This window comes from Neltuma alba, unplaced genomic scaffold (assembly GCF_004799145.2).
Source record: "Neltuma alba isolate B1F8T4 unplaced genomic scaffold, ASM479914v2 tig00011992_pilon, whole genome shotgun sequence".
Taxonomy (NCBI): domain Eukaryota; kingdom Viridiplantae; phylum Streptophyta; class Magnoliopsida; order Fabales; family Fabaceae; genus Neltuma; species Neltuma alba.
In genome coordinates, this window is record NW_021636565.1 from 160,868 (window position 1) to 184,243 (window position 23,376).

The window sequence follows — 23,376 nt, forward strand, 5'->3', positions numbered from 1 at the left end:
GTGATATATATCATATAAAATTTGTGATAACATAATTCATAGGTTACAAATAATATAACTTGTTATATAAAAGTCATATATAATATGTGAGAAAATGTATTTAGTACTACTTGCCCATAATTCATATACATTTAGCATTAGTTTAAAGTCGGCATATTTCAAATAGAGTCATCATGTGTCAGTCAATGATGGAAGAAAGAAAGCAATCATTCATTCTTCTAAAATCTTGTCATCCACATTCCTGTAAATTCTCAATTTCTCATTTCAGCATTAATTCTTCGCTTTTCGCCTCTTTGTAACAATCATTGCTTAAACTTTAAAGGAGTGGCTCTGTGGCCTATTGAAATGAATATTTTGTGTATATCAGAAGCCAAGTTCAATCCTACTTACAACCTCAAGCTATTAATACTTACTTAATTCAAAAAAAAAAAAAACACTGGAGTGGTGCCATCTAAACTGCCCGCAGTTGATTTAAGCAAACTTCCACCCGCAAGAGGCTAAACAAAGTGATAGACTGATTAAATGTTGTTACTTCACACGATAATGTAACGTTTGGTTAATCCACTCAATAAGAGTCAGAAGAAACAGACAATGAACTTGAGGATTAAATCCGGAAATCACACTTACAGATGGTAAGGCTCTACACTAAGATACAAGGAGGCAACTAATAGTAACCCCGCCAGAAACGAGCAAGACACTACCTACACTTGTACTACTCAAAAAAAGAAAAGAGGGAGAAGAAAATAAGAACCCATATTTTAGTTGTCGATACGGATGACGCAAATGAAAAAAGGAAAAATCCAATGTATAATTCCATTTGGGCTTGATGCACCTTTCAAAAGTAAAAGAAGAGATAATAACAAGGGGGTTGACCGGCAAATGAGCTGAAAAGGCACTAACGTTTAAATTCAAAATTGCTTAAAGGGTTCTTTTTCACGTCGTCTTTCTCTTTTTCTGAGATCTCAGCAACTTCTGCCACTTGAGGTAGATCTGGTAAGACAATCCAGAGAATACCATGAAAACGCATCCCCATTGCTTGTATGATAAAGGATTCCCGCTCATTAGTGACGACCCCACAATGCCAACAAACTTGCGAGTGGTGGTGATCGTGGTGTTTGCCAGAGATCCAAATCGGCCTATAGTTAAAAAGATGAAGTTCTGGCCCACCGCACCAGACCAACAATATAGAAGAATATCCCATGCTGCCTCTGGATGTTGGACGCAAACGCGAATTGCCTCAGATCCTCTCCCATATGGCAAGGCAAACATGTATATCATATTGTACACGGTAGCCCACAAATTCATGCCCCACATTATACCACAAGCACTTGTTTTTGGGTACGTGAGCAACACAAACATACACTTTAAAAAGTTCCAACTTTAATAATTCAATATAAACGCATCAACCAGAAGCTCAAATATATAACTTTGTGCATGCAACAGACAATTTAGTATTTCCCACAACAAGCATCAGAAATGTTACATATAACAATCAAAAGAAATGATACAAATCAAACACATCCAGCTGAAGTTTGCTTTAAAATGACATATATCAAACCATCAACCAGAGATAATAATAACAGGGACGATATGGCCTGCACGCAACCAGATATCACATGGAAGAAGAAGTAGAAGAGAAAGCCAGAAGAAAAGCTATATATGTATGCATCTAAACTGCAAACTCCGCCTATATTGTATAGCCAGTCCCAAGCCCGGATAAAGAAGGAGGGTTGTGTTAGGCCCTCGATAGTCAACGTAAAAACCCGTCAAATCTCATGAACATGGATCAACGAAGTAATTACGCTAATGCTAGGTCGTTGCCCAGAAGTGACACGCTGTATGGCTCGAGTACAGTGAGAAATGAGCTAGAGCCGCTGCATCGTCGCTCGAATGTAGTGTTAAATGAGCGAGGGCTACCGCACTCTCTTGGACGGAGGCGGCTAAAGGAGTTAGTTCATGAGACTGAGATTAGATTTGGCACTTGGAATATTGGGACGCTGAATGAGAAATCTATGGAAGTAGCAGGAGTTATGAGGGACAGAAGGATTAATATCTTGTGCCTCCAAGAAACCAAATGGACTGGAGAAGCTGCCAAAGAACTTGGAGAGTATAAACTTTGGTATACAGAAAAGGTGAGTGCAAGGAATGGGGTTGGTATCATCGTTGATGGAACATGGAAAAGAAACGTGGTAGAGGTTAAAAGGTTTGAGGACAGAATAATATCGTTAAGAGTAATTGTTGGAAAAGATACTATCAATATCATTAGTGTCTATGCACCTCATGTTGGGGCAGAGACACACCTTAAAGATAAGTTCTGGGAAGATATGGAGGGGTTGGTTCAAAGCATACTACTCGAAGAAAAAATTTTATCGGTGGGACCCTTAATGGACATGTCGGTAAGGAAGCAGGACAATTCAGCGGGGCCCATGGTGGTTTTGGTTTTGGGGAGCTTAATAGTGGAAGACAATATATTCTCGACTTTTCTCTTGCATATAATCTTAAGATTGTCAACACTTGTTTTAAGAAGCGAGAGGAGCATTTAATCACGTACAAAAGTAGTGTCTCAAAATCACAGATTGATTTCTTTTTGGTTAAGAATCCAGACAGAAGATTGTGTACTAATTGCAAAGTGATTCCAGGAGATGGGGTGACTGCCCAACATAGAGTACTTATTCTTGATGTATGTTTTAAGAGTACCAGGCAAAAGTACTATCAAGTGGTAAAACCCAGGGTTAGGTGGTGGCAGTTAAAGGGTGAGAAACGAGAGTTATTCAAAAGGACCCTTGTGGAGGAAGGGATTTGGGAGTCGCAGGGAAATGCAAACATGATGTAGGAAGAGATAGTTACAAGGGTTCGTTTGGTAGGTAAAGAAATTTTGGCAAATCCAAAGGTCCTGGTCAGAGAGATAAGGAGACTTGGTGGTGGGATAAAAGTGTGCAAGAGAAAGTCAAACAGAAAAGAGATTGTTTTAAGGCCATACACTTGTGCAATAGTGTAGAAAACCGGGAAAAGTATCAGTTGGCTAAAAAAAAGACGAAGAAAGCAGTGAGCGAAGCACGTACTAAAGCTTATGAAGGGTTTTATCAGGAGTTAGGAACAAAGACGAGAGAAAGAAATATTTACAAGATTGCGAAGCAAAGGGAGAGGAAAAAGAGAGATTTGGACCAAGTAAAGTGTATAAAGGATGAAGATGGTAAAGTGTTAGTTACTGATGGTGATATTAAGGACAGATGGGAGGCTTATTTTTACAGGTTGTTTAATGAGGGAAGCAATTATGCGACTCAGGACTTACAGGACTTGCTAATTAACGAAGATGATCAGAATTTGGCTTTCTACCGCAGGATCCGTATCAGAGAGGTTAAAGCGGCTCTCAAGAAAATGGACAATGGAAAAGCCGTTGGGCCTGATGGTATCCCTATTGAAGTTTGGAAACGTCTGGGAGATGAGGGTGAGGTGTGGCTAACCAAGCTTTTTAATGAAATTTTATGCTCTAAGAATATGCCGGATGAGTGGAGGAGAAGCATTTTAATTCCTATTTACAAGAATAAAGGAGACATTCAAAACTGTGCAAGCTACAGAGGGATATAAAACTTATGAGTCATACAATGAAGTTGTGGGAAAAAGTGATGGAATATAGGTTGAGGCTGGAGACTTCTATTTCAGAAAACCAATTTGGATTTATGCTAGGGAGATCCACTTCGGAAGCAATCTATTTACTAAGAAGGTTAATGGAAAGATATAGAAAGGGATTTACATATGGTCTTTATTGACCTGGAAAAAGCTTACGATCGTGTGCCAAGAGAAGTAATGTGGAAGGCTTTGGAAAAAAAAAGGTGTACGGGTTGATTATATCAAAGCCATACAAGATATATATGAGGGGGTAACTACCAGTGTAAGGACGCCTGGAGGTGAGACAAAGGACTTCCCTATTCAGATTGGCCTACATCAGGGATCCTCTTTGAGTCCGTACTTGTTCAACATGGTTCTGGATGTTCTAACTGAACCTATTCAAGAAAGAATCCCTAAGTCCATGCTTTTCGCGAATGATATAGTTCTCATGGCGGAATCAAAAGAAGAAATTAACACTAGATTGGAGTTATGGAGAAGGACGTTGGAGTCGAAAGGTTTCCACTTGAGCAGGAACAAAACAGAATATATGCATTGTGATTTTGGGGGGAGGCAAGGCAATGGGGATTTGGAGGTGAAGATGGGGGAGCAAATCATTCCTCAAGTATCAAAGTTTAAATACCTAGGATGCATTATACAGGAAGATGGGAAAATTTGTGGAGACGTTTCTCATAGAATACAAATTGGTTGGTTAAAGTGGAGGAAAGCTACCGGAGTTATTTGCGATAAGAAGGTACCTGAGAAACTTGAAGGAAAATTTTATCGGACTGCTATAAGACCGGCTATGTTGTATGGTAGTGAATGTTGGACAATAAAGGGAAAACAAGAGCACAAAGTTGAGGTAGCAGAAATGAGGATGTTGAGATGGATGTGTGATCATGCAAGAAAAGATAGGATTCGAAATGAAAATATTAGAGCAAGAGTCGGTGTGGCACCTATCCAAGAGAAAATGGTTGAAAATCGCTTAAGATGGTTTGGACATGTGCAGAGAAGGCCATTGGAGGTCCCGATGAGGAGGGTGGATCAGACAAGATGGAGTCCCATTAAAAGGAACAGAGGAAGACAAAAAAGAACGCTTAATGAGGTCATTGAACGAGACCTCCTAGTCAACAACATATCTAAGGACTGGGTTGTTGACAGAGCACGATGACGTCATGTGATTCATGTAGCCGATCCCACCTAGTGGGATAAGGCTTGTTGTTGTTGTATGCATCTAAACTGCACAAGCAAGGTTTGTTACAGTCAATTCAGATGCCTTCTTCCACACTGTATTGGATTTCCCTTTGCCAGGTAAACCAAATCGAATGTACTGAAGAAGAAATAATAATATCATTTCATAACCTCTCTTTTTTTGCCAGAAATTTCTTTCAAAAAATTCTATATTGGGCTCTCTTTGCTTCTATTGGCCATCAAGTACAACCAGTTTATTAGCTGTGAGGTCACGCAACAGAGAAACATTCTTTTGACGGAAAAACAGCGCTGATATCAAATAACGCCTCCCAAATGGCTTGCAAAGCACAGGTCTTAACGCATCTTTGTATCCCATATACAATATAATCACCATTTATGTACATTTAAATGTACTACTAACAGATAACCACTTTAAATGTACTACTAACACATAACCACCACTAAAAACGCAGTTTCATATCCATGACACCAAAGGGAGAGAAAGAAGCAGAACAGAGAGTGGGAGAAATCAGAAAAGACGATGTGAAGTTAATGCAGCGGTTCGAGTTTAATCATGCACTTGCTCTCAGTCAGATTTGAATTGCCATATGCGAAACCAGTACATGGAAAAGCTTCCTTTTCATTGCCTTGCTTTTAAGGAATCCTGAGTAGCATTTGTAAATCCATCGAAAGCAAGGTTTACTAAACATAGCCCATAACCGAGGGGAGCATTTGGATGTGCAAGCTTGCTGATAGTCCTGGAGCTTGTCTGCAAATAAGATAAGAAAACATAAGAAACTGAAAGATGAGCTACATTCATAGTTCTAAAGCGGCCAAAAAATCTAAAATCACGCTCGAATCCTCTAAGACGTTCCTAACCTTTAGAAGTGCAAAAGTTGTTACCCCTCCGGCAACAAGGAATGAACAAAGGTATTCAGGAATAGTGTATCTTATGCCATGGACTAATGTACCCATCAGCGTAACTGCATCATGTGAGTTAAAATATTTTATATGTTAAATGAAATGATAACATTTTAATTTTAGAGTAGTTTACACACAATCCAGAAATTCTTAATTAAACAGGAGTAAGCAAAAGAAAAGTGGAGGGAAGAAAAGATAAAGCGCAAACTACTGACCTGGAATCATTTTAGAGGACTTAGCAAGGACCTGCAAGTAGTGAACATAATATTATGTCGATGATAAAAGAATGATAACGAAGGAGGCCATAAAAGAAATTTGTAAAGGGCCATACCTGCGCCGGGTAACTGATATATTTCAACGCTTGAATTCCCATAGCTGGGCCACTTGTATTGGTAATGGCAGCACTCCAGTCAGACCACCAAGGAGCACCACCAGAACCTTCATCGGACCATATCTTTATCACTGGTGTAATAAACCACCCAGGTCAAAGAAGAAATATTTACAGACCATTTTACACACGTTATGAACAAAAATACCAGTTAGGACAGAAACTCACTGATGTATGACCAGAATACGCGTACTACATTCTGTGCCAAATTTAGAAATGCGAGGTGCTCGAACCTCTGGCCATCAGGACCAAATCGCTTGGTCGACCCATGTGACAAAGGACGAGATACATGAGAATGTTCGTAACTTAGAGAGCATACAGCAGAAACGCTCATATGGATTCAGATAAAGCTCAAAGAAAGTATCGAACGTATCAAAGGGAAATTAGGAGAGGAATATTCTTTACTTACAGAGTTTCGTGGAGAAAACACTGGTAGATATAGGCAGACCAAATCCCGGAAATACAAAACACCAAGAGTAACACACGGCGGATTCCGGCGGTGAGCCTTCATCAAGGCGCCACAATGTGCCCGCCAGTTCCTTCTGCAAGGTAGCTTTCTGGCGGAACAGAACGGGACGGAACAGAGCAGTGAAGAACGAAAAAGCGACCATGAGGAAAGAGCCCCAAGCGTGGCAGAAATTCCACGGGGCAAAATATGATTGGATGCTCCACGTGTGATTAAAGTATTGTCTCTTATTATATTAGTACTCCTCCTGTTTTTAATATAAGACCCATTTAACTAATTTGATTAGATTAAGGAAGTTAGATAAGTTAGTTAATTACAAGAAAAGTGACACATTTTTTCTAAAACACCATAATCATCTTTATTAATACCCCCTCTCTCTCTTCTACTTGATTATGGTTGAGGGAGTATTCATAGGGGTAATTTAGAGAAAATTGATAAATATGAGAAATGGGTCTTATATTTAGGATCAAAACCAACTTAAAAATTGGGTCCTATATTAAGGACAGGAGGAGTATTAATTAATGAACTTGTAATTATAATGCTACTTCGAGCTCCCACAATCTCTCCTCATACCGTACCATGATGCCATGTCATATTCTCACACTTTACCTCACCATCTCTAAACCTTTTTGCTGGGCCAAGTTTAATTTTATATCTGGGCTCTGAACTTTTTTGCTGGGCCAACTTTCTATCACTAAACTCACATCACAACCTTTTTTTTTTTAATTTCTATTAACAATTTCAATAATCATATTTATGCTCTGGCAGACAATATCACAGCAAAAATCTCCTACGAAGTAAAGTTGGTAAGAAATAAGTCATAAGTTCAAATCTTACTATTAATATAGGAACTTTATTTGTAGATAGTTTATAAGTATTTTTATAAAGGCTTTTTAAGTTTTAAGATATGTACTAGTTTTAACGAGCTTTTCAGACCTAACTTACTCAAACATGAGGATTTTAAAACTAGTTTTTAGGAAATTATACCAATAACATTTCTGGTTTCTGGATCGGGCCTTGAAAAAAGTCATCATAACAACAAGGAGTAATTAACATTCTAATTTCCCTATTAATGACTAATTAATAATGGTAAGATGAGATTCCACCTGCCATTTTATTTAATTACATAGTAAGGCCACAATTGCAACATGAAGAGACCAAAATGGTAGGACATTCTGAAGTGGTCAAGTGGCACAGATGTGAGGCAACTGAAAATAATGACCAAGGCCACAGCATATGCCATGTCGCTTTTTTAGTATTTGATTGACGTTGTGAATCTTGCCCCCACTTGACAATTCCACTTCTAATTAATTATTCCATTTTTAATTGGACTCGGTCAACTATCCATTATTTTACTATATATTACCTCTGATTCTTAACATAAGAGATAATTTGATTTTTAATTTGGTCTTAAATATAAGATTTTAATATACTTTATCTTCAATATTTATCCCTTTTTTCCCTTCAACTAATTTTTATAGTAGTTGCATATGTTACGGATTTACTGTCAATTTGTAATTCACATGCACATAATTGATAAGAGTATTTTAGGAATGACAACTTCTATTTATTATAAATAATTAATTTAACTAAAAGACAATGTCTATTTATTATAAATAATTGACTTAATTAATTTTTTTAATCTCCTCAAATTAATCAATAAGGTCTTATATTAACGACTGAAAGTAGTATAAGAGTTTGTTTGACTTTTATTTTGATTTTAAATACAAGATCATAATCCACTTTATCACTCATATTTATTCATTTTTTAAAATCATTCTTGTAATAACAGTAATCCTAGTCAATATACCTGATTAGCAAGGATATTTTTAAAAAGATATCACATATTTATTACAAATAACTAATTTAATTAATTTTTTTAATCTACTTAAGTGACTTAACTAGCGCTCTTGGAAATTTTTTTTTTTTTGGGACTCAAAGCGCTCTTGGAATTTAGCAATGTTGAAATATCAAATTAAACAAAAAGACAAATTATTGTAATTACGAGCTTTGCGTGTAGAGGACACCATCAAGTTGGGGTTGATAGATTCGTTGAACTAAGCAGGACCAGCATTTAATAGCGTTCGGTAGATAAATATAAAAGGAAAAAATTGATCACTAGTCCCCACAAACCATACATAATTTGTTATTCTTTTCAATTACAGGGGCAAGCAGCAAACAGTTTGAAAGCCATAAATAATATCGAACTTACAATCGAACACTTACAAGGGAGCAAAACTATACATAAAGTCATTGACTTGATTTGTAATTTACTAATTCCTAAACTTCATACTTCTCTAAATCAATCCATATTCAAACATAAATTTTAATAAAAAAGAAGTCAGTTGAGTGAAAACAATAACGTTTGGGATGGTTTTGAATGCAATTAAATTTTTACCCAGAATTTATTTTAAAGTGGAAGCAACTAATTTCGGTTTCTGAATGCTCTGGTTTTTTTAAAAAAAAAAATTTTAATATTCTAAAGTTGATTTTTAATATATTATCCAAACAAGTTTCTAACAAGTTAATATTTTAATAAAAACATATTCAACATGAATTACATTACATTAATTATATTTTAATATCTTGACGTGAATTCGCAAAAATCAATTAATTCTTGTAAGCCACAACAACTACAGGTAGGTTTTGTGTTCATGGTAGGTACTAGCTACTAATTACATGAAAGTGCAGGTCGGCAAAAAAAAAAAAAAACAGAAAGTTTAGGGGCTATCATACTAATAATATCATGGAAGTTTAGGGAGTGATTTAGAAGAAATTAAAGTTAAGAGGATATATACATATATATATATATATATATATTTTTTGGCTAAAACAAGATTTGAAAAGGTCAGGTTGTTAGGGGGGAAAAGGCGAGGTCACGTGAATTGACTCGGAAAGGTAGTGAGAAAGGAGAGGACGGATTGTGGTTGGAGGGGGGAACAGTGGAATGGTCCTTTATTAAACTACCTGTGACTTACGCTGATTGATGAGGCGCTCACGCTTATGCCGTGACCCTTGTGTTTCCCCCTCTTTGCACTGGACAGCAAATTTTTGTCCTTGTTCTGCTCGAAAACGACGTCGCATCTTCCGTCTCTCTCCTTCTGTGTCTCATGTAATTAATCTGAGTCGCTGACTGGGGCCCACGCTGCTCCTCAATCACAGATGATCTCTTCCTTTTTTTGACCTTGTACAGGTGATCTCTACTGGACACCGGTTCTTGACCAACGTAACGAGTCATTTCTTGTGGGGCCTGTTGGCAGACGATACTCTTCTCATTCTATTTTTAAATTACTTTTAATATATTTTATATAAATTAAAAAATTTTTAAATTTTATTAACTTTTATTTAAAATTTAATAACTTCCTCACTTTATTCTTATTTAATATACATTATACCTCTTATGAATAAAAGCAATATAATAATAAATAAAGAGTAAAATTGTACATATATACAAATTTTTTTCTTAGTATCTTATAAATAAGATGAAAAAATATTTTCTCTCTCTACTCTATAAATAGAATCACAAGAGTATTTATTTGTCTTTAACATGTATATCAAAATAAACAAAATTCACGACCTATATAATAATTATTTTTTTGGTTTTCCTCTTCGTTTAACATGACATTATTTTAAAGTTTTACTGCTTTGAATAAAAGTATCATCAAAGACAAAGTGAAAATCTAAGTCAGAATAAGTAAGGATGGATGATGAATTGTTTCTCTTTTCCCTGAGCACATGACTTCTTTGATATCGATATACTGTCTGGTATTAAATATAAGTATCACATTTAGTAAGAATTTAAACTTTAATTTCTCATATTATAAAGGACGAGCTGTTTTCATTAGATTTAATTCCTGTTAAAAATAAAATGTGTTTTTTTTTGTCATAATAATTTAAGGATAGCTGCAGGATTAACCCATGACCTCCCACTTCTTTGAAAAAAATTTGTTTTTTTTCCATGCCATTATATCAAAAGATTATTGGTTATTTTTGGATCAGTAAACATTTATCATGTACAATAATTGATTGAAGTATTAAACAGTTTATTAATACAAATTATGTCATCAATTTTTTAAAAAAAGAATTTATCCTCGGATTAAACCAAACCCGGAAAAGCATTTGATGAAACTCAAGTTGCTGATGATAAGGTAGCAAGTGTAGGAAAGTGCCGGAAAATGTTCAGGAACCAACGGTGTAAATTCAAGGGGGAAAATATATTATACAATAGTGCATCTCCTTGGAAAAATACTACCTATATCCTACTTTTATAAAAAATAACAATTGAATATATAAATTTTTGACTTTACAGCTGAAAATGCGTTATATTAACCTCGTGGGAAAATTGAATGACTTCAATTTTTGGCAAAGGAGCAAATTAGTGTAAGGACTCTCTCTCCCTCTCTAAACCTGTTTGGGTGCCTTTTAAAACTATAGTTTGGAAGGCAAAATCATTGTTTAGATAAGATGTCACCCAAACAGCATCAATTTTGGAGAAATAATCCAAGACTATGATTTTGGAGCCCAAAATCATGGTTTCAGGAGAAATAAATATATTCTGTTTTTGGCTCAAATTGGAGAGTATGATTGTACCTGTCAGAGTAGATCTCAACAATAATATGACTTTAATATCCCTCAATTATTTTTTTATAAACATATTTAATCTTATATCTTATAAATATATATACACATATTAATTAATTATTAATTATTAATTATATTATCTTATGTATTATTAATTATGTTGGTAAAAAATATATTATTAACAATTTTATTCCTTCAAATTAAAATATATCATAAAATATATCATTTATATAATTATCATATTAACTTATGTTTTTTTCAGTAATTTGCATATATAAAAAGTGCTTCTAATAACAACTATCCAAACACTCTCATTTCTCAGAATCACTTTTTCACAAAATCTATTCTTCAAAAATCTATTCTCCCCAAAATCTATTTTTGAGAAGTTATTCTTCAAATCATGGTTTGGTTTCATCCAAACACTTCCAGATCTGTCTTTAAGGATGAGTATATTCTATTGACAATAAAGATTAATTCTTCACTTCACTAAAAAAAAAAGATTAATGTTTCGCATGGTATTGAGATCAATAATCCCTTACTAATTAAATTGTTGGATATAGAGGGAAAACAAATGCCACTCGTATCAATTTAACTTGAGGGTTGACGGAGATAAGCCTCCATTTAGCAGATGATACTATCTTCGATTCTAATTATAAGAACTAGTTACCTAATTTGAAGAAATTAAAAAAATAAATTGAGTTAGTTATTTCTAATAAATAGATTTTGTCTTTCTTAAAATATCTTTACTAATCAATTGTTTTGACAGGAATTACTATTATTAGAATGACTACTTTGAAAGAAAAACATAAATATGAGAGATAAAGTAGATTGAGATCTTATATTTAAGATTAAAATAAAAGTCAAATGAGATTTTATATTAAAAACAGGAGGTAGTACTTTTTAGTATTAAAAAGAATTTCAAATTAAAAAAATACTTAGCATTAAATAAATAAATTAAAGTGAAATTTGATTTGCAAGGGAAAATACCCGGAGGCACGCAGCTTGATCCGCAAGTCATGCGTGTTCGCACATGAACCCACAGTCTAACACGCACATGTGGGTCTAACACGCACGTGGCAAAACGCTAATGATAAGTCAAACTACGCATTCTCGAGCAAAGACCTGAAGTTTGAAAAGTCAACATTAAACAATTACACATTTTAATATACTCACAGCTCATCTATACTTTATTAGAGTTTAGCTATATTCCATTTACGCATACTGTTGCCCCTTTTACAACTAGCTCATGTTAATTTTGATCAAAATAATATAAAAATAATATAAAAAAGACATTCATTATGGACTGATTTAGATGCTACTAAAAATTGTTACTCCTCCGGTCCTTAATATAAGATCTATTTAACTAATTTGATTAGATTAAGAAAGTTAGGTAAGTTAATTAATTATTAGAAATATGACAAGTTTTTTTTTAAATACCATAATCATCTTTCTTAATATCTCCCTCTTCCTCTTCTACTTGATTATGGTTGACGAGTATCTAGAAGGGGTAATTTAGAGAAAATTAATAATATGAGAAATAAGTCTTATATTTAGAACGAAAACCAACTTAACAATTAAGTCCTATATTAAGGACCGGAAAAGTAATATATAACCTGCACAGAGTTAGTCTAAGTGTCTAGAGGTGTAAGGCTCCGTTAAATTTCTTTGGGTTTCAAGTTAAAATTCCATAATAGACATCTATACTGAGAGGAGCACTCACAAGTCACAAAACCCAAATTGGATAGTTAGTTGTTCAGAAACCTAGTAATATGATTCAACGAAAACGTAGCATCTCAGATAATAATATAAAAAATTGTTAATATAATTAACTAATTGATTGATCATATCATTTATTAGAATTTAGAAATCCTATACTTTAGAGTTCATTTTTAAAAAAAAGGTTTAGATGATCTAAATATTTAAAAAATAATTAAAATTAAGGCGGGCTTCAATGTTTAAAGAGTTTAAGACAGAATCCTGAACAATTCAACCAATCTTTATTAACTTTTATAGATGAAATTATTATATTATGTTTTGTCATGTGACCTTTTATTTTATTACAACTTCTTTCATATTATTTGTTAATATGAATTTCGATCCACAACAAGTTTACAGTTTTATAAATAATTAATAAATAAATATTTTTCTATATAAAATATTGGATATTAAAAAGAATGAAACTATTATACGTATCTTTTGCTGTATAACCTTGTATATTTATTTGGTGATCTATCAGCATGACCATATTTCGTCATGAATGATGTATTAGTGTGAACCTTGAAAGCAAAGTTGATCGAAGTCAGTCAAAAGGAACTTTCCTGGGAACTTTGCAAATCCCATCCATCTTAATCCGCAAATTATATATTCCAAAAGTTGTCCAAGTCACAACTTACAATTTTACTTTCTTGCTTGGCTTTAAAAAAAAAAAGCCCTTAATATTATTTTGGAAAGTTAATAAAATAAAGCTCTTTAACTTGAATCATAAACTATAATTTGGTTTCATACAAATCTCTTGTCTTTAAAAATCTTTCACACTACTATTAAATTTAAAGTGATTCGGTGTGAATAATCTGAATTTTTTTAAACTTATATAGGGACGGATGCTATATATATAAATTAATAATTGAAGGAACAAGTTTAATTATGTACTCCTTGGATCTAAATATAAAATTTTTTAATAATATAATTTATATTAAAAAAATTTTATATTTAAAATCGAAAGTATAAAACAGGAACTGATTAGTGAAAAAAGAAGATTAGACCATGGGTGCGGACCCCAACGTGGAATTCTAGTGTCCCAATAAGTGGCCTCTCGTGGGCATCTTTTCAAATTGGAATTTTAAGATGCCCTTCATTTGTTTGACCATTCAACATACTTTTTTGTAATTAAAATTTAAACTAAGCATTTAGAAGTTGGATATTAGAAATTTAGAACAAGAAATATTATAAATCAAAGCAATATCCCGTGTTAATTATGTTTTTAGTTACACGTCAAAGCTATTATTCCTTCCTGCCCTCTATATATAAGATACACATGACCAAATTAGGCAAATAAAAAATTAGTTGAAAATAATAAATTAATTAAAAAATTTAAAGAAAGGCGACGGAGACATAGGCACAACAATATGTAATTAATGGAATAAAAATGAAAAAAAATTGTTAAATTTTAAACGTCATAGAAATATATTTATAAATAAAATTATAACCATAACTAATAATTGAAAGCACTAAAGCAGATGCTGATAGAAATAAAGATCGAAGTAAGAATCCGAGTGATGGTGGAGGAGAAGAAGGCGTCCCGCATGATTGTGTTGGGAATAAAATAATGATACATTTATTCAAACAGGCCATGATGCCTTCTTACTTCGAAAACAATTAAACTCACCAAATAAATAATGGTAAAAATACATTTATTATCTTAATCTTATTTCTTAGTCACATCTAATGCCTGATCTCATTTTTCTGATACATCCAATATTCTGATATTATTTTTTTAGTTACATTTAATATCAGATTAGTATAATTTTTAGTCTTTTAAATTTGTTCTTATTCTGATTTTAGTTTCTCAAATTTTAAATTATAGGTTTTGGTTCCTAAAAGGGACAAAATAGTCTGAATTTTTATTGAATTATATCGATTAATGTTATAAATAAAAAAACTTGAGGAACAAAACCTATTATTTGAAATTTAGAGATTAAAACTAAAATGAAAATAAATTTAAGAGACTAAAATTTATATTATCTTTTTAATATCATTCATTAAAAATAAAATTAGAGTGTCTGATGTACCAATCAATGTAATGATGTATTTGAAAAAAGGGTTAGAGTTTACCCAGTAAAAAATTCGGTTGCGAATTATCTTTTTTGTTCGTACCATGTAGGGGCCAGTGTTGACGTTGGTGCTCAGATCAACATGACGATTGACTATCATTACCAGCACGGGCCCCTCTACCACTCTTCCCATTTTACCCCTGTATTTTTTTTTTGCCCGAATTTCTTACATGGATTTCGACTAATCCAGATTAGGCATATTCATAAATCATACCCACAAAGTGATATGTATTAATGTATAATGTATTATTCATTTACCCATATTCAAATCTTAGTTATTCTGTGCCTGTGTTTAGGCAAAAAAAAAAAAGATCCTTTCCATTAATGTTAACACCTGATCATTTGTGACTACAAATATATTCAAGAGTTTTAAATGTATTTTTTTTTTTGCCTTATAAGTACTTTTAGAATAATAGGTATTGTCTTGTATCCTAAAACCTACTATACAGTAATGCAATACATAATTTCTAAAAACTGACGCAATATTAGTTTTATATATAAATACAGGCAATACTACTTTTTTTTCCCCAACCGTTTAAGATTAAGTCAATGATATATGCGAACGTCGGAATATTAATTTTAAAAGATTATGTAAGACATCAATTAGTTCACAATTTTTTTTTTAAATACTCATAACTCTTCCAATTGGTAAACAAAAAATAACTCTTCCAAAAATATATTCGAGAAAATTATGCACTATATATATAATCATATATTTAATATTTATTGCTCCAATCTTATAAATAAGATCTAAATAGTTAAATTATAAAGGGCAAATTAACTAAAATTGATTAAATTCAATAAATGTGTAACAAATATATTTTATTTTCTCAAAAAGTTGTTTATTCATGGAAGGAGTGTGTGTGTGAGAGAGACAATAAGGGTGGAAAAAATTTAGACAGTGATAGTATAATAACTAATTAATAGAACCAAAAATAAAAAAATTAGTTAAAATTTCAGACATCCTTTAAATTATGGCTTATAATTTCTTAATATAAGAATTAGATAATTAGTTTGTGAATATTAAACAAATTAGTTAAGTTAATTATTCATAATAAATAATTATTATTTTTCCTAAAATATTTTTATTAATTATGTGTATTAGAATGAAAACTATTTAACATGTGGAATCACTACAGAAACTACTTTGAGAAAATATGAATAAATTTAAGAGTTAAAATGAATAGACATGTTATATTTAAGACCGAATTAAATTTCAAACTAACTCTTATATTTAATATTGAAATAAATAGGACCATGGTCAAATCTTTGATGATTCTATCATACATGATTGAGTTGCGAAAACTTCTGAATAGGTATCCTATGCCTGATCGAATTGATCGGGTCATATAGGAATAAGGTTCAAGTCTATCGGTCTGTTAAGATGTCTCAGCTGCATACATTACTGACCATCTGTTTCAAAAATCATATCTTATACATAAGTGAATAATATCTTAATTATATTTCACGTGGGCAGTTGAGCACCCTGCTTGCTAAATAATATTTATTTAATAATATCCTAATCTCATAATAATCAAATTTTGGGGCGTGCAATCCTTTCCCCCGCTTTCCTTTGACTTTTTTTGAATAAACAAATCATTCCACGCTTCTCTTTTTTGGGATGAAATTTCATTCCACATTTCGTTGTCAGCGTGGGATCCAAGTCACCATTCTAAGCCCCCCCTGGTTTTTAAATGTGAAACCTCCCTTGGTATTTTTCTTTTAAAACAATTTTCTTATTTTCATGACACAATATATATATTTCTTATCTCGGAGAACTCAAATTGACGTCTATCTACAATCATTAACTAATTTTTACGGGATAATTCGGGATTTTACTATCGACAAGATGATTCGGGTAATGATCCTTAAAAAAAAGGCGTTGACAATTTGACATGAAAAGAAAAAGATTTTATGGAAGTCAAACCAGTACTAAAATAAAATCAGACCAAAATTGATTTGAGGGGTATTATTGTAAAATGATAAGCAGATGAGGCAACGCCCACGAAACAGGATGGAAGGGGAATATAAGCCCCACTGCGCGGTTGTTGTGTCCGCATAGGCAAAGCCAAAAAGGACTGCTTCTTTCCCTGCGTTTTTTCCTTTGTTTCCCTTCCATGAAGGCATCGATTCTTCCGTGGTTCGTCAATAAATTTCTTTTTCTTTCCTGCCAAGAACCCATTTTTTCCCACTTGCTTTCTCTGAGACTTTATACGATACCATAATCAAGTTTTCTACTTTCTCTTGTATTTCCTCTGCGGCATCAATAGCAGAAGCTCAAGCAGCTGAGAGAGAGGAGGGGAGAGAGGTGGGGAGAGAGAATTCTGGCAGAGATTAATGGGTAACTGCCTAGATTCTTCTGCCAAAGTAGATGCAGCTCAAAGTTCCCGAGCTTCTGGTAACTAATCCAATTCTTTCTGCATCACTCCCTCTAGATTACCCTCTTTTTTCTTTTTTTCTCTCCCCCCCCCCCCCGAGACGCGTGATTCTGCTCATTTTGGCTTATCAGTGTTAATTTTCGTGGTATTCTGGGATTTGGATTTTCAATGGGCTGATGTTTTGCTGAATTTCTTGGTTTGGGTCGCTGGGATTGAATCTGCGAGCTCATTTTTCTCAGATTTCGTTTTCTTAACTACGGTGCTGAGTTTTCTGGGCCTATTTATAGTCTTTGGTGTTTTAAGTTTGTTTGCTTTAGCTTTGGATTGTTAAAAGTGTTGCAATTCTTCAAAAATATCCCTCCATGGGTTGTAAATAAATCTTATTTTAAATAATTTATCATAAATTTCTAGTTCTTTTTTGACATGGCTGCTTCCAGAAACAAAGCGGGTGACATGGTTTGATATTGATGCGGTTGTTTTCTGAGCAAGTTCTTTGGGCTTTGGGAGATCAACTTTAATCTCCGCAAGTGGATTGTCTTGTGGGATGATTGATGTGCTAATTCTTCCTCTTCAAATTTAGCTCTACTGCTTAAAGTATGATGTATATTGGTACTGACCTACATGGTTATAGTATTGTGGTTGACTTTGGAAGGTCTTCTAAAACTGCTCGCCTGGTGTGTCGGCATTGTTCATGTGCTAACCATTTTTATTTTTCTTCTGTCAGGATCTGGAATTTCCAAAACTAGCCCTTCATCTGCACCTTCCACCTTATCAATTCCATCGTGCAGTGAAAGAAGCAATGCCTCAAGTCTTCCCACACCAAGGTCTGAGGGTGAAATCTTGTCTTCTCCGAACCTAAAGGCTTTTACATTCAACGACCTGAAGAATGCCACCAGAAATTTTCGTCCTGATAGTCTTCTTGGTGAAGGGGGATTTGGCTATGTTTACAAGGGTTGGATTGATGAAAACACGTTCCAGGCTGCAAGACCTGGATTAGGGATGGTTGTTGCTGTGAAAAGGCTAAAACCTGAGGGCAGCTTTCAAGGTCACAAGGAGTGGTTGGTATGTATCTGCTTTCACACTTTTATTTATCCCTCAACCTTTCTTGCCTTATATAAAATTATATATTTTTGCTTGTTTTCAGTCATGAATGGTCTAGTTACTGAAAACTTGTGAATTTTCAGACTGAAGTTAACTACCTTGGGCAACTCCACCATGTAAATCTGGTTAAACTAATTGGGTACTGCTTGGAGGGAGAGAACCGGTTATTGGTCTATGAGTTTATGCCCAAAGGGAGCTTAGAAAATCATCTATTTAGGAGTAAGTTACGGAAGCCATTACACTGTTATTTTATGATATGTGTCTCTTCAGTTATATATTCATCATTTTTCACCAAATTGCCTCAGGAAAAATGGGAAAGAAGTTAGCAGTATTACTTATTCCAATAATGGTGTTTTATGTTCTTAACTATCATATGGTGACATTAATCTGTCAGTTCGTTGATAGCAGATAGGTTTAAAATCGATTATGAATTGCTCATTGCACTTGGATTTGTAGAAACTTGCTTGTTTGGACTTATGAGTTCATTATGTTGACAGGAGGGCCACAGCCACTCTCTTGGTCAGTGAGGATGAAAGTGGCCATTGGGGCTGCCAGAGGGCTCTCTTTTCTCCACAATGCCAAATCACAAGTCATATACCGTGATTTTAAAGCTTCCAATATCCTGCTAGATGCGGTACGTTCAACAAATGGGGATAGAATTAAAACTTATATGTTTTTATTAGATTGTTTGAACTAATCATTTGTCATGCAATGGGATTGCAGGACTTCAATGCTAAACTCTCTGATTTTGGCCTAGCTAAGGCAGGTCCTACTGGTGATAAAACTCATGTATCTACTCAAGTTATGGGTACTCATGGATATGCAGCTCCTGAATATGTTGCGACAGGTCTGGTTTAACTTCACGCAGAACATTACTGGTGCTTTAAATTGTTGGTGGTCCTTAATCATTTAATGGCCATTTTAATATTTTACTGGACAAATTAATCCTTTGAAAGTCTAGTATGGATCTGATCATTGTATTAGTTCCTTTTTGGTGGTATATGTATAGAGGCTTACATCTTAGGGAAATAATTCTATGAGGTTAATGGATTTCCTTTAGAAAGTCCAATTTTTACATTTTTTTGAAACGGGAACGTGTGGGTCTCTAATTTTATGTTCATCATGTTTACTCTGTTGTTAAACATCATACTAAAGGCCTTACTGATTGGCAGGTCGGTTGACAGCCAAGAGTGATGTCTATAGCTTTGGGGTTGTGTTGCTTGAACTTCTATCTGGACGGCGTGCAGTTGATAAATCAAAAGCTGGTGTGGAGCTAAATCTGGTAGATTGGGCAAAACCATATTTGGGTGACAAACGAAAACTTTTCCGGATTATGGACACCAAGTTGGAGGGCCAATACCCTCAAAAAGGAGCCTGCACGGCTGCAAATCTTGCTCTACAATGCTTGAATAGTGAAGCCAAGTCAAGGCCTCCGATGACTGAGGTCTTAGCAACACTTGAACAGATTGAAGCCTCCAAGAATGCCGGCCGACGCTCCCATTCAGGGCCACAGAGAGCCCATGTTCCTATAAGGGGTTCTCCTGCACGAACCAGGTCCCCACTACATTTAACTCCAACTGCATCCCCTTTGCCAGCTCACCGGCAATCTGCTCGTGTACACTGAACTACAAACATCTTGTGTAAATTCCTTATTATCAGAATGTGTTTTCTATAGGATTTGGTGAGATATGTACTTAGCAAATTTTGGCCTATAATCAAGACAATATTGGTACCTTCTTTCCACAAGCTATGTAAATATAATTCTGCCGAAAGTTTTCCTTTTTCCCGTTTCTTGTCCATCATTGCAGGTAGTGAGAAAAAGTGTACTCAAAACAAGAGGTTGGAAGAAGCTTTCTCTTTTGCCTTACTATTCTTACATCCTAGAACTGAAGTAGTATGCAGAACTTGGGGTTTTAAGAGTGAGAATAAGAATGAGTTCTGGTTCTTCTACTATACGTTCTCTTATGATGAAATCCTAAGTTTAGCTCTATCTGTTCCAAGGCAGCCACGACTTCAGCCATTGTTGGGCGATGTTCAGGGTTTAAGCAGAGGCAATGTAGTATTAGTTGAGCCAACTCATAGGTTCTTTCCATCGGAAAATTATGTCCCAGTCTCTTGTCTATGACGCGGTGAAGTTCCAATTTGTTACTTAGAAATGGTTCAGCCCACTGGGCAAGATTCCCCACTTCCCCATCTGAATGTTTCCTAACTGCACCAGAGCCTGATAATATCTCTAGCAGGAAAACCCCAAAGCTATAAACATCAGCTTTTAGAGTCAAATGCCCTGTAGAATAACGAGACGCTTTAAGAAGCAAGCTTGCATATTTTTCATGCTTATGAACTGAGGATGCCTGAGAGTTTGTGATGTAGCTTCTGTGATATGATCAAGGATGTCTCAAGTACCTGCGGCTATGTACTCAGTCGCAAAATAGACCCTAGCGCCGAGGATTCTTGTGGATACATGGGACTGGTCATCTTCAGGTCCATCTCTAGCCAGTCCGAAATCAGAAAGCTTTGCATTGAAGTTCTGCAATATCATTCTTACGCAGTCGATAATATGAAAATGAACGCCCTTATGCATCATTATAATGGAAGCCGCAATACTAAAAACGAAAGGTTGCTATCAGAAGAGGGAGAGTAAGCATCAATTTTAGCGGCTCACAGCATCTAGCAGGATATTGGCAGATTTAATATCACGATGAATTACTGGTGTTCATAGCTGTGAATATAATCTAAACCCCTTGCAGCCCCAAGTGCTATATTAATTCTTCTATTTCAGTTTAGCTTTCCTCTGCCTGGTGTTCATGGGACTGGTCATCTTCAGGTCCATCTCTAGCCAGTCCGAAATCAGAAAGCTTTGCATTGAAGTTCTGCAATATCATTCTTACGCAGTCGATAATATGAAAATGAACGCCCTTATGCATCATTATAATGGAAGCCGCAATACTAAAAAACGAAAGGTTGCTATCAGAAGAGGGAGAGTAAGCATCAATCTTAGCGGCTCACAGCATCTAGCAGGATATTGGCAGATTTAATATCACGATGAATTACTGGTGTTCATAGCTGTGAATATAATCTAAACCCCTTGCAGCCCCAAGTGCTATATTAATTCTTCTATTCCAGTTTAGCTTTCCTCTGCCTTCTGTTCATGCCAAGACACAGCACAGTACAAGGAACATGTGTCATTCTTAATTCTTTATTATGGCTTTTGGTTCTTAAGTAAGGGGGTGTTTGGATGGAAACCAAACCATGGTTTCAAAAGTGCTTTTATGGTTTACGAAATAAATATGTGGAGGAATTTATCTCGTATTACAGAAAAGTGCTTCTAAGAAGAACTTTTGAGGGTTGCCAAACACCCCCTAAGTCTCAAAACGCTTACCTTCCGAGGGATGGTCCTCCAAGCTTCCCTCATTCAGGTACTCAATCACAAGCATTCTATGCTGACCCTCACGGCAATACCCTATGAGATTCACCGCGTTTGGATGGCTAATTTTGCTCAAATATATCACTTCATTCTGCAGGAACAGATAGTATTCAGATACAGACAGGTACATATTTTTCTGCAAACACAAAAAGCCTCACAAATATGCAGTTTTTTTTCTTCCTTGTAGACTTGGTCAACCACGTGAAAAAAATATCAAATTTATAGACCCCCATGAATGATGTGAACGAAAAAAGCGCTGATTTATTGGTCTATAAACTATAAAGGCGAAACAAGACCAGCCATTCTTCATGTCCTCGTGATCCAAGCCTTCTTATTCTTTTAACAGCAATGGGGAATCCTTCATTTGGTTTTGCAGCTTTCATGGTGTAGTGCGAGAGATATCCCTTATAAACATCAGCAAAACCTCCTTGGCCAACCAAGTTCTTAGTGCTGAACCTGCGTGTGGCATCTTCCAAGACTTTATAGGAGAATTTCTTGAGCTTACCAATTTGAAATCTTATGCCCTTGTCTACTGTCAGAGCTTGCAAATCCCTTGGATCAGCTATATATTTCTTCTTGTAATCTCTCTTCCTCCCTCCTGACCCACAAATCGTTTGAATGACTAACAGAAAGAGGGGGGAAAAAATAAAACCACCCACAAAAGGCATGATTACAAATTGGATTAACATCTGGTTTGATATTGTTCTGTATCTCTGTGATTGTTTGAAACAACAAACAGATTCTTCTGTTCATTGAGAATCCATGGTCTTGCCACGTGGGCATGTCGTCCTGCACGTTAAAAAAAAAGAACAAAAAAACATACACCAGTTGAATAACAGGACATCTGAAGAAAGCAGAGAAAGTCAGTTTAGTTTTAGTGTTATATTGTGAGGACTTGTTCTGAAGGAAGTTGGGCATGAAATGCAGCAATACCATCAGGGTGATGAACTATATTATTGTGGGTTTGGTTGGGATGCTGAGAATTCGTGCTCAAACAAAATTCCATTATTCCTTTTGAGGTCTAAGATCCACAGGCAAAAGATCCAAAGTGGGTTATTTCAACCTGAAAATCTAGAGCTCGGAAAAAAAATAATTTAGCTGCTTAGTTGATAGCTGGTATGGTGAAGTGGACCAAGGGAAAACTGTTTGTGGGGTCTTGTACTGATGTGAATCCAAAAAAAAAAGGGAAACTTTTTCACGGATATAAACGAAGTGACATAATTTTAATTGGATGATCATGTTAAATTGATTGCTTATACAGATAGGAGAGAAAGGATGTTCGCAGGTCGCCACTTCGCGTTCTAATGTCGCCCTTTCATTTTGACCAAAAAAAAAAAATGTCGCCCTTTCATTGGGGGATTAAGAATAAGATACCCGCTTGTGATCACCTTAGACCGTGGTAGCATGTTACTCAACAACACTTTAATTTACTTTGGTTTATAAATTTATAATTTTTTTCCCCTTAAACTCTTTCCATTGATTATACGGAG

The 23,376-nt window shown here is 34.8% G+C and overlaps 4 protein-coding genes across 4 annotated transcripts; 1 reads left to right on the forward strand and 3 right to left on the reverse strand.

Annotated features, from left to right (window-relative positions):
• Positions 1-586: 586 nt before the first annotated feature.
• On the reverse strand, positions 587-6,662 carry LOC114720609 (UDP-galactose/UDP-glucose transporter 3-like). Its single transcript, XM_028906269.1, has 7 exons — positions 6,516-6,662; positions 6,275-6,362; positions 6,050-6,180; positions 5,934-5,964; positions 5,677-5,780; positions 5,445-5,566; positions 587-1,342 (listed from the first exon to the last, which is right to left on the reverse strand). The coding sequence occupies exons 1-7, from the start codon at positions 6,615-6,617 to the stop codon at positions 934-936; spliced, it is 987 nt and encodes a 328-aa protein (XP_028762102.1). The 5' UTR covers positions 6,618-6,662; the 3' UTR covers positions 587-933.
• A 10,388-nt stretch (positions 6,663-17,050) lies between these two features.
• LOC114720621 (probable serine/threonine-protein kinase PBL3) lies at positions 17,051-20,234 on the forward strand. The gene is made up of 6 exons (XM_028906285.1): positions 17,051-17,381; positions 18,086-18,423; positions 18,546-18,681; positions 18,960-19,096; positions 19,186-19,309; positions 19,635-20,234. The coding sequence occupies exons 1-6, from the start codon at positions 17,321-17,323 to the stop codon at positions 20,084-20,086; spliced, it is 1,248 nt and encodes a 415-aa protein (XP_028762118.1). The 5' UTR covers positions 17,051-17,320; the 3' UTR covers positions 20,087-20,234.
• A 141-nt stretch (positions 20,235-20,375) lies between these two features.
• LOC114720612 (probable serine/threonine-protein kinase PBL11) lies at positions 20,376-21,001 on the reverse strand. The gene is made up of 2 exons (XM_028906270.1): positions 20,866-21,001; positions 20,376-20,746 (listed from the first exon to the last, which is right to left on the reverse strand). Exons 1-2 carry the CDS (start codon positions 20,999-21,001, stop codon positions 20,376-20,378), a joined length of 507 nt encoding a protein of 168 aa, XP_028762103.1.
• A 241-nt stretch (positions 21,002-21,242) lies between these two features.
• On the reverse strand, positions 21,243-22,892 carry LOC114720613 (probable serine/threonine-protein kinase PBL11). The gene is made up of 6 exons (XM_028906271.1): positions 22,782-22,892; positions 22,624-22,675; positions 22,183-22,508; positions 21,842-21,977; positions 21,514-21,604; positions 21,243-21,408 (listed from the first exon to the last, which is right to left on the reverse strand). The coding sequence occupies exons 1-6, from the start codon at positions 22,890-22,892 to the stop codon at positions 21,243-21,245; spliced, it is 882 nt and encodes a 293-aa protein (XP_028762104.1).
• Between the last annotated feature and the right edge of the window lie 484 nt (positions 22,893-23,376).

What these genes read in the sequence shown, in the direction of transcription:
- LOC114720613 (XM_028906271.1), bottom strand. Translation starts at nt 22,892, where the DNA reads ATGGAATTTTGTTTGAGCACGAATTCTCAGCATCCCAACCAAACCCAC. An exon ending in CCCAACTTCCTTCAGAACAA is followed by an intron (nt 22,676 to 22,781) that starts GTCCTCACAATA and finishes TTTAACGTGCAG; the next exon opens with GACGACATGCCCACGTGGCA. An exon ending in GAGGACATGAAGAATGGCTG is followed by an intron (nt 21,978 to 22,182) that starts GTCTTGTTTCGC and finishes CTGTTCCTGCAG; the next exon opens with AATGAAGTGATATATTTGAG.
- LOC114720612 (XM_028906270.1), bottom strand. Translation starts at nt 21,001, where the DNA reads ATGATATTGCAGAACTTCAATGCAAAGCTTTCTGATTTCGGACTGGCT. An exon ending in GACTGAGTACATAGCCGCAG is followed by an intron (nt 20,747 to 20,865) that starts GTACTTGAGACA and finishes GTTATTCTACAG; the next exon opens with GGCATTTGACTCTAAAAGCT.
- LOC114720621 (XM_028906285.1), top strand. Translation starts at nt 17,321, where the DNA reads ATGGGTAACTGCCTAGATTCTTCTGCCAAAGTAGATGCAGCTCAAAGT. An exon ending in TCAAAGTTCCCGAGCTTCTG is followed by an intron (nt 17,382 to 18,085) that starts GTAACTAATCCA and finishes TTCTTCTGTCAG; the next exon opens with GATCTGGAATTTCCAAAACT. An exon ending in TCCTGAATATGTTGCGACAG is followed by an intron (nt 19,310 to 19,634) that starts GTCTGGTTTAAC and finishes ACTGATTGGCAG; the next exon opens with GTCGGTTGACAGCCAAGAGT.
- LOC114720609 (XM_028906269.1), bottom strand. Translation starts at nt 6,617, where the DNA reads ATGAAGGCTCACCGCCGGAATCCGCCGTGTGTTACTCTTGGTGTTTTG. An exon ending in GTCCTCTAAAATGATTCCAG is followed by an intron (nt 5,781 to 5,933) that starts GTCAGTAGTTTG and finishes CACATGATGCAG; the next exon opens with TTACGCTGATGGGTACATTA. An exon ending in CAGGATTCCTTAAAAGCAAG is followed by an intron (nt 1,343 to 5,444) that starts GCAATGAAAAGG and finishes TGTGTTGCTCAC; the next exon opens with GTACCCAAAAACAAGTGCTT.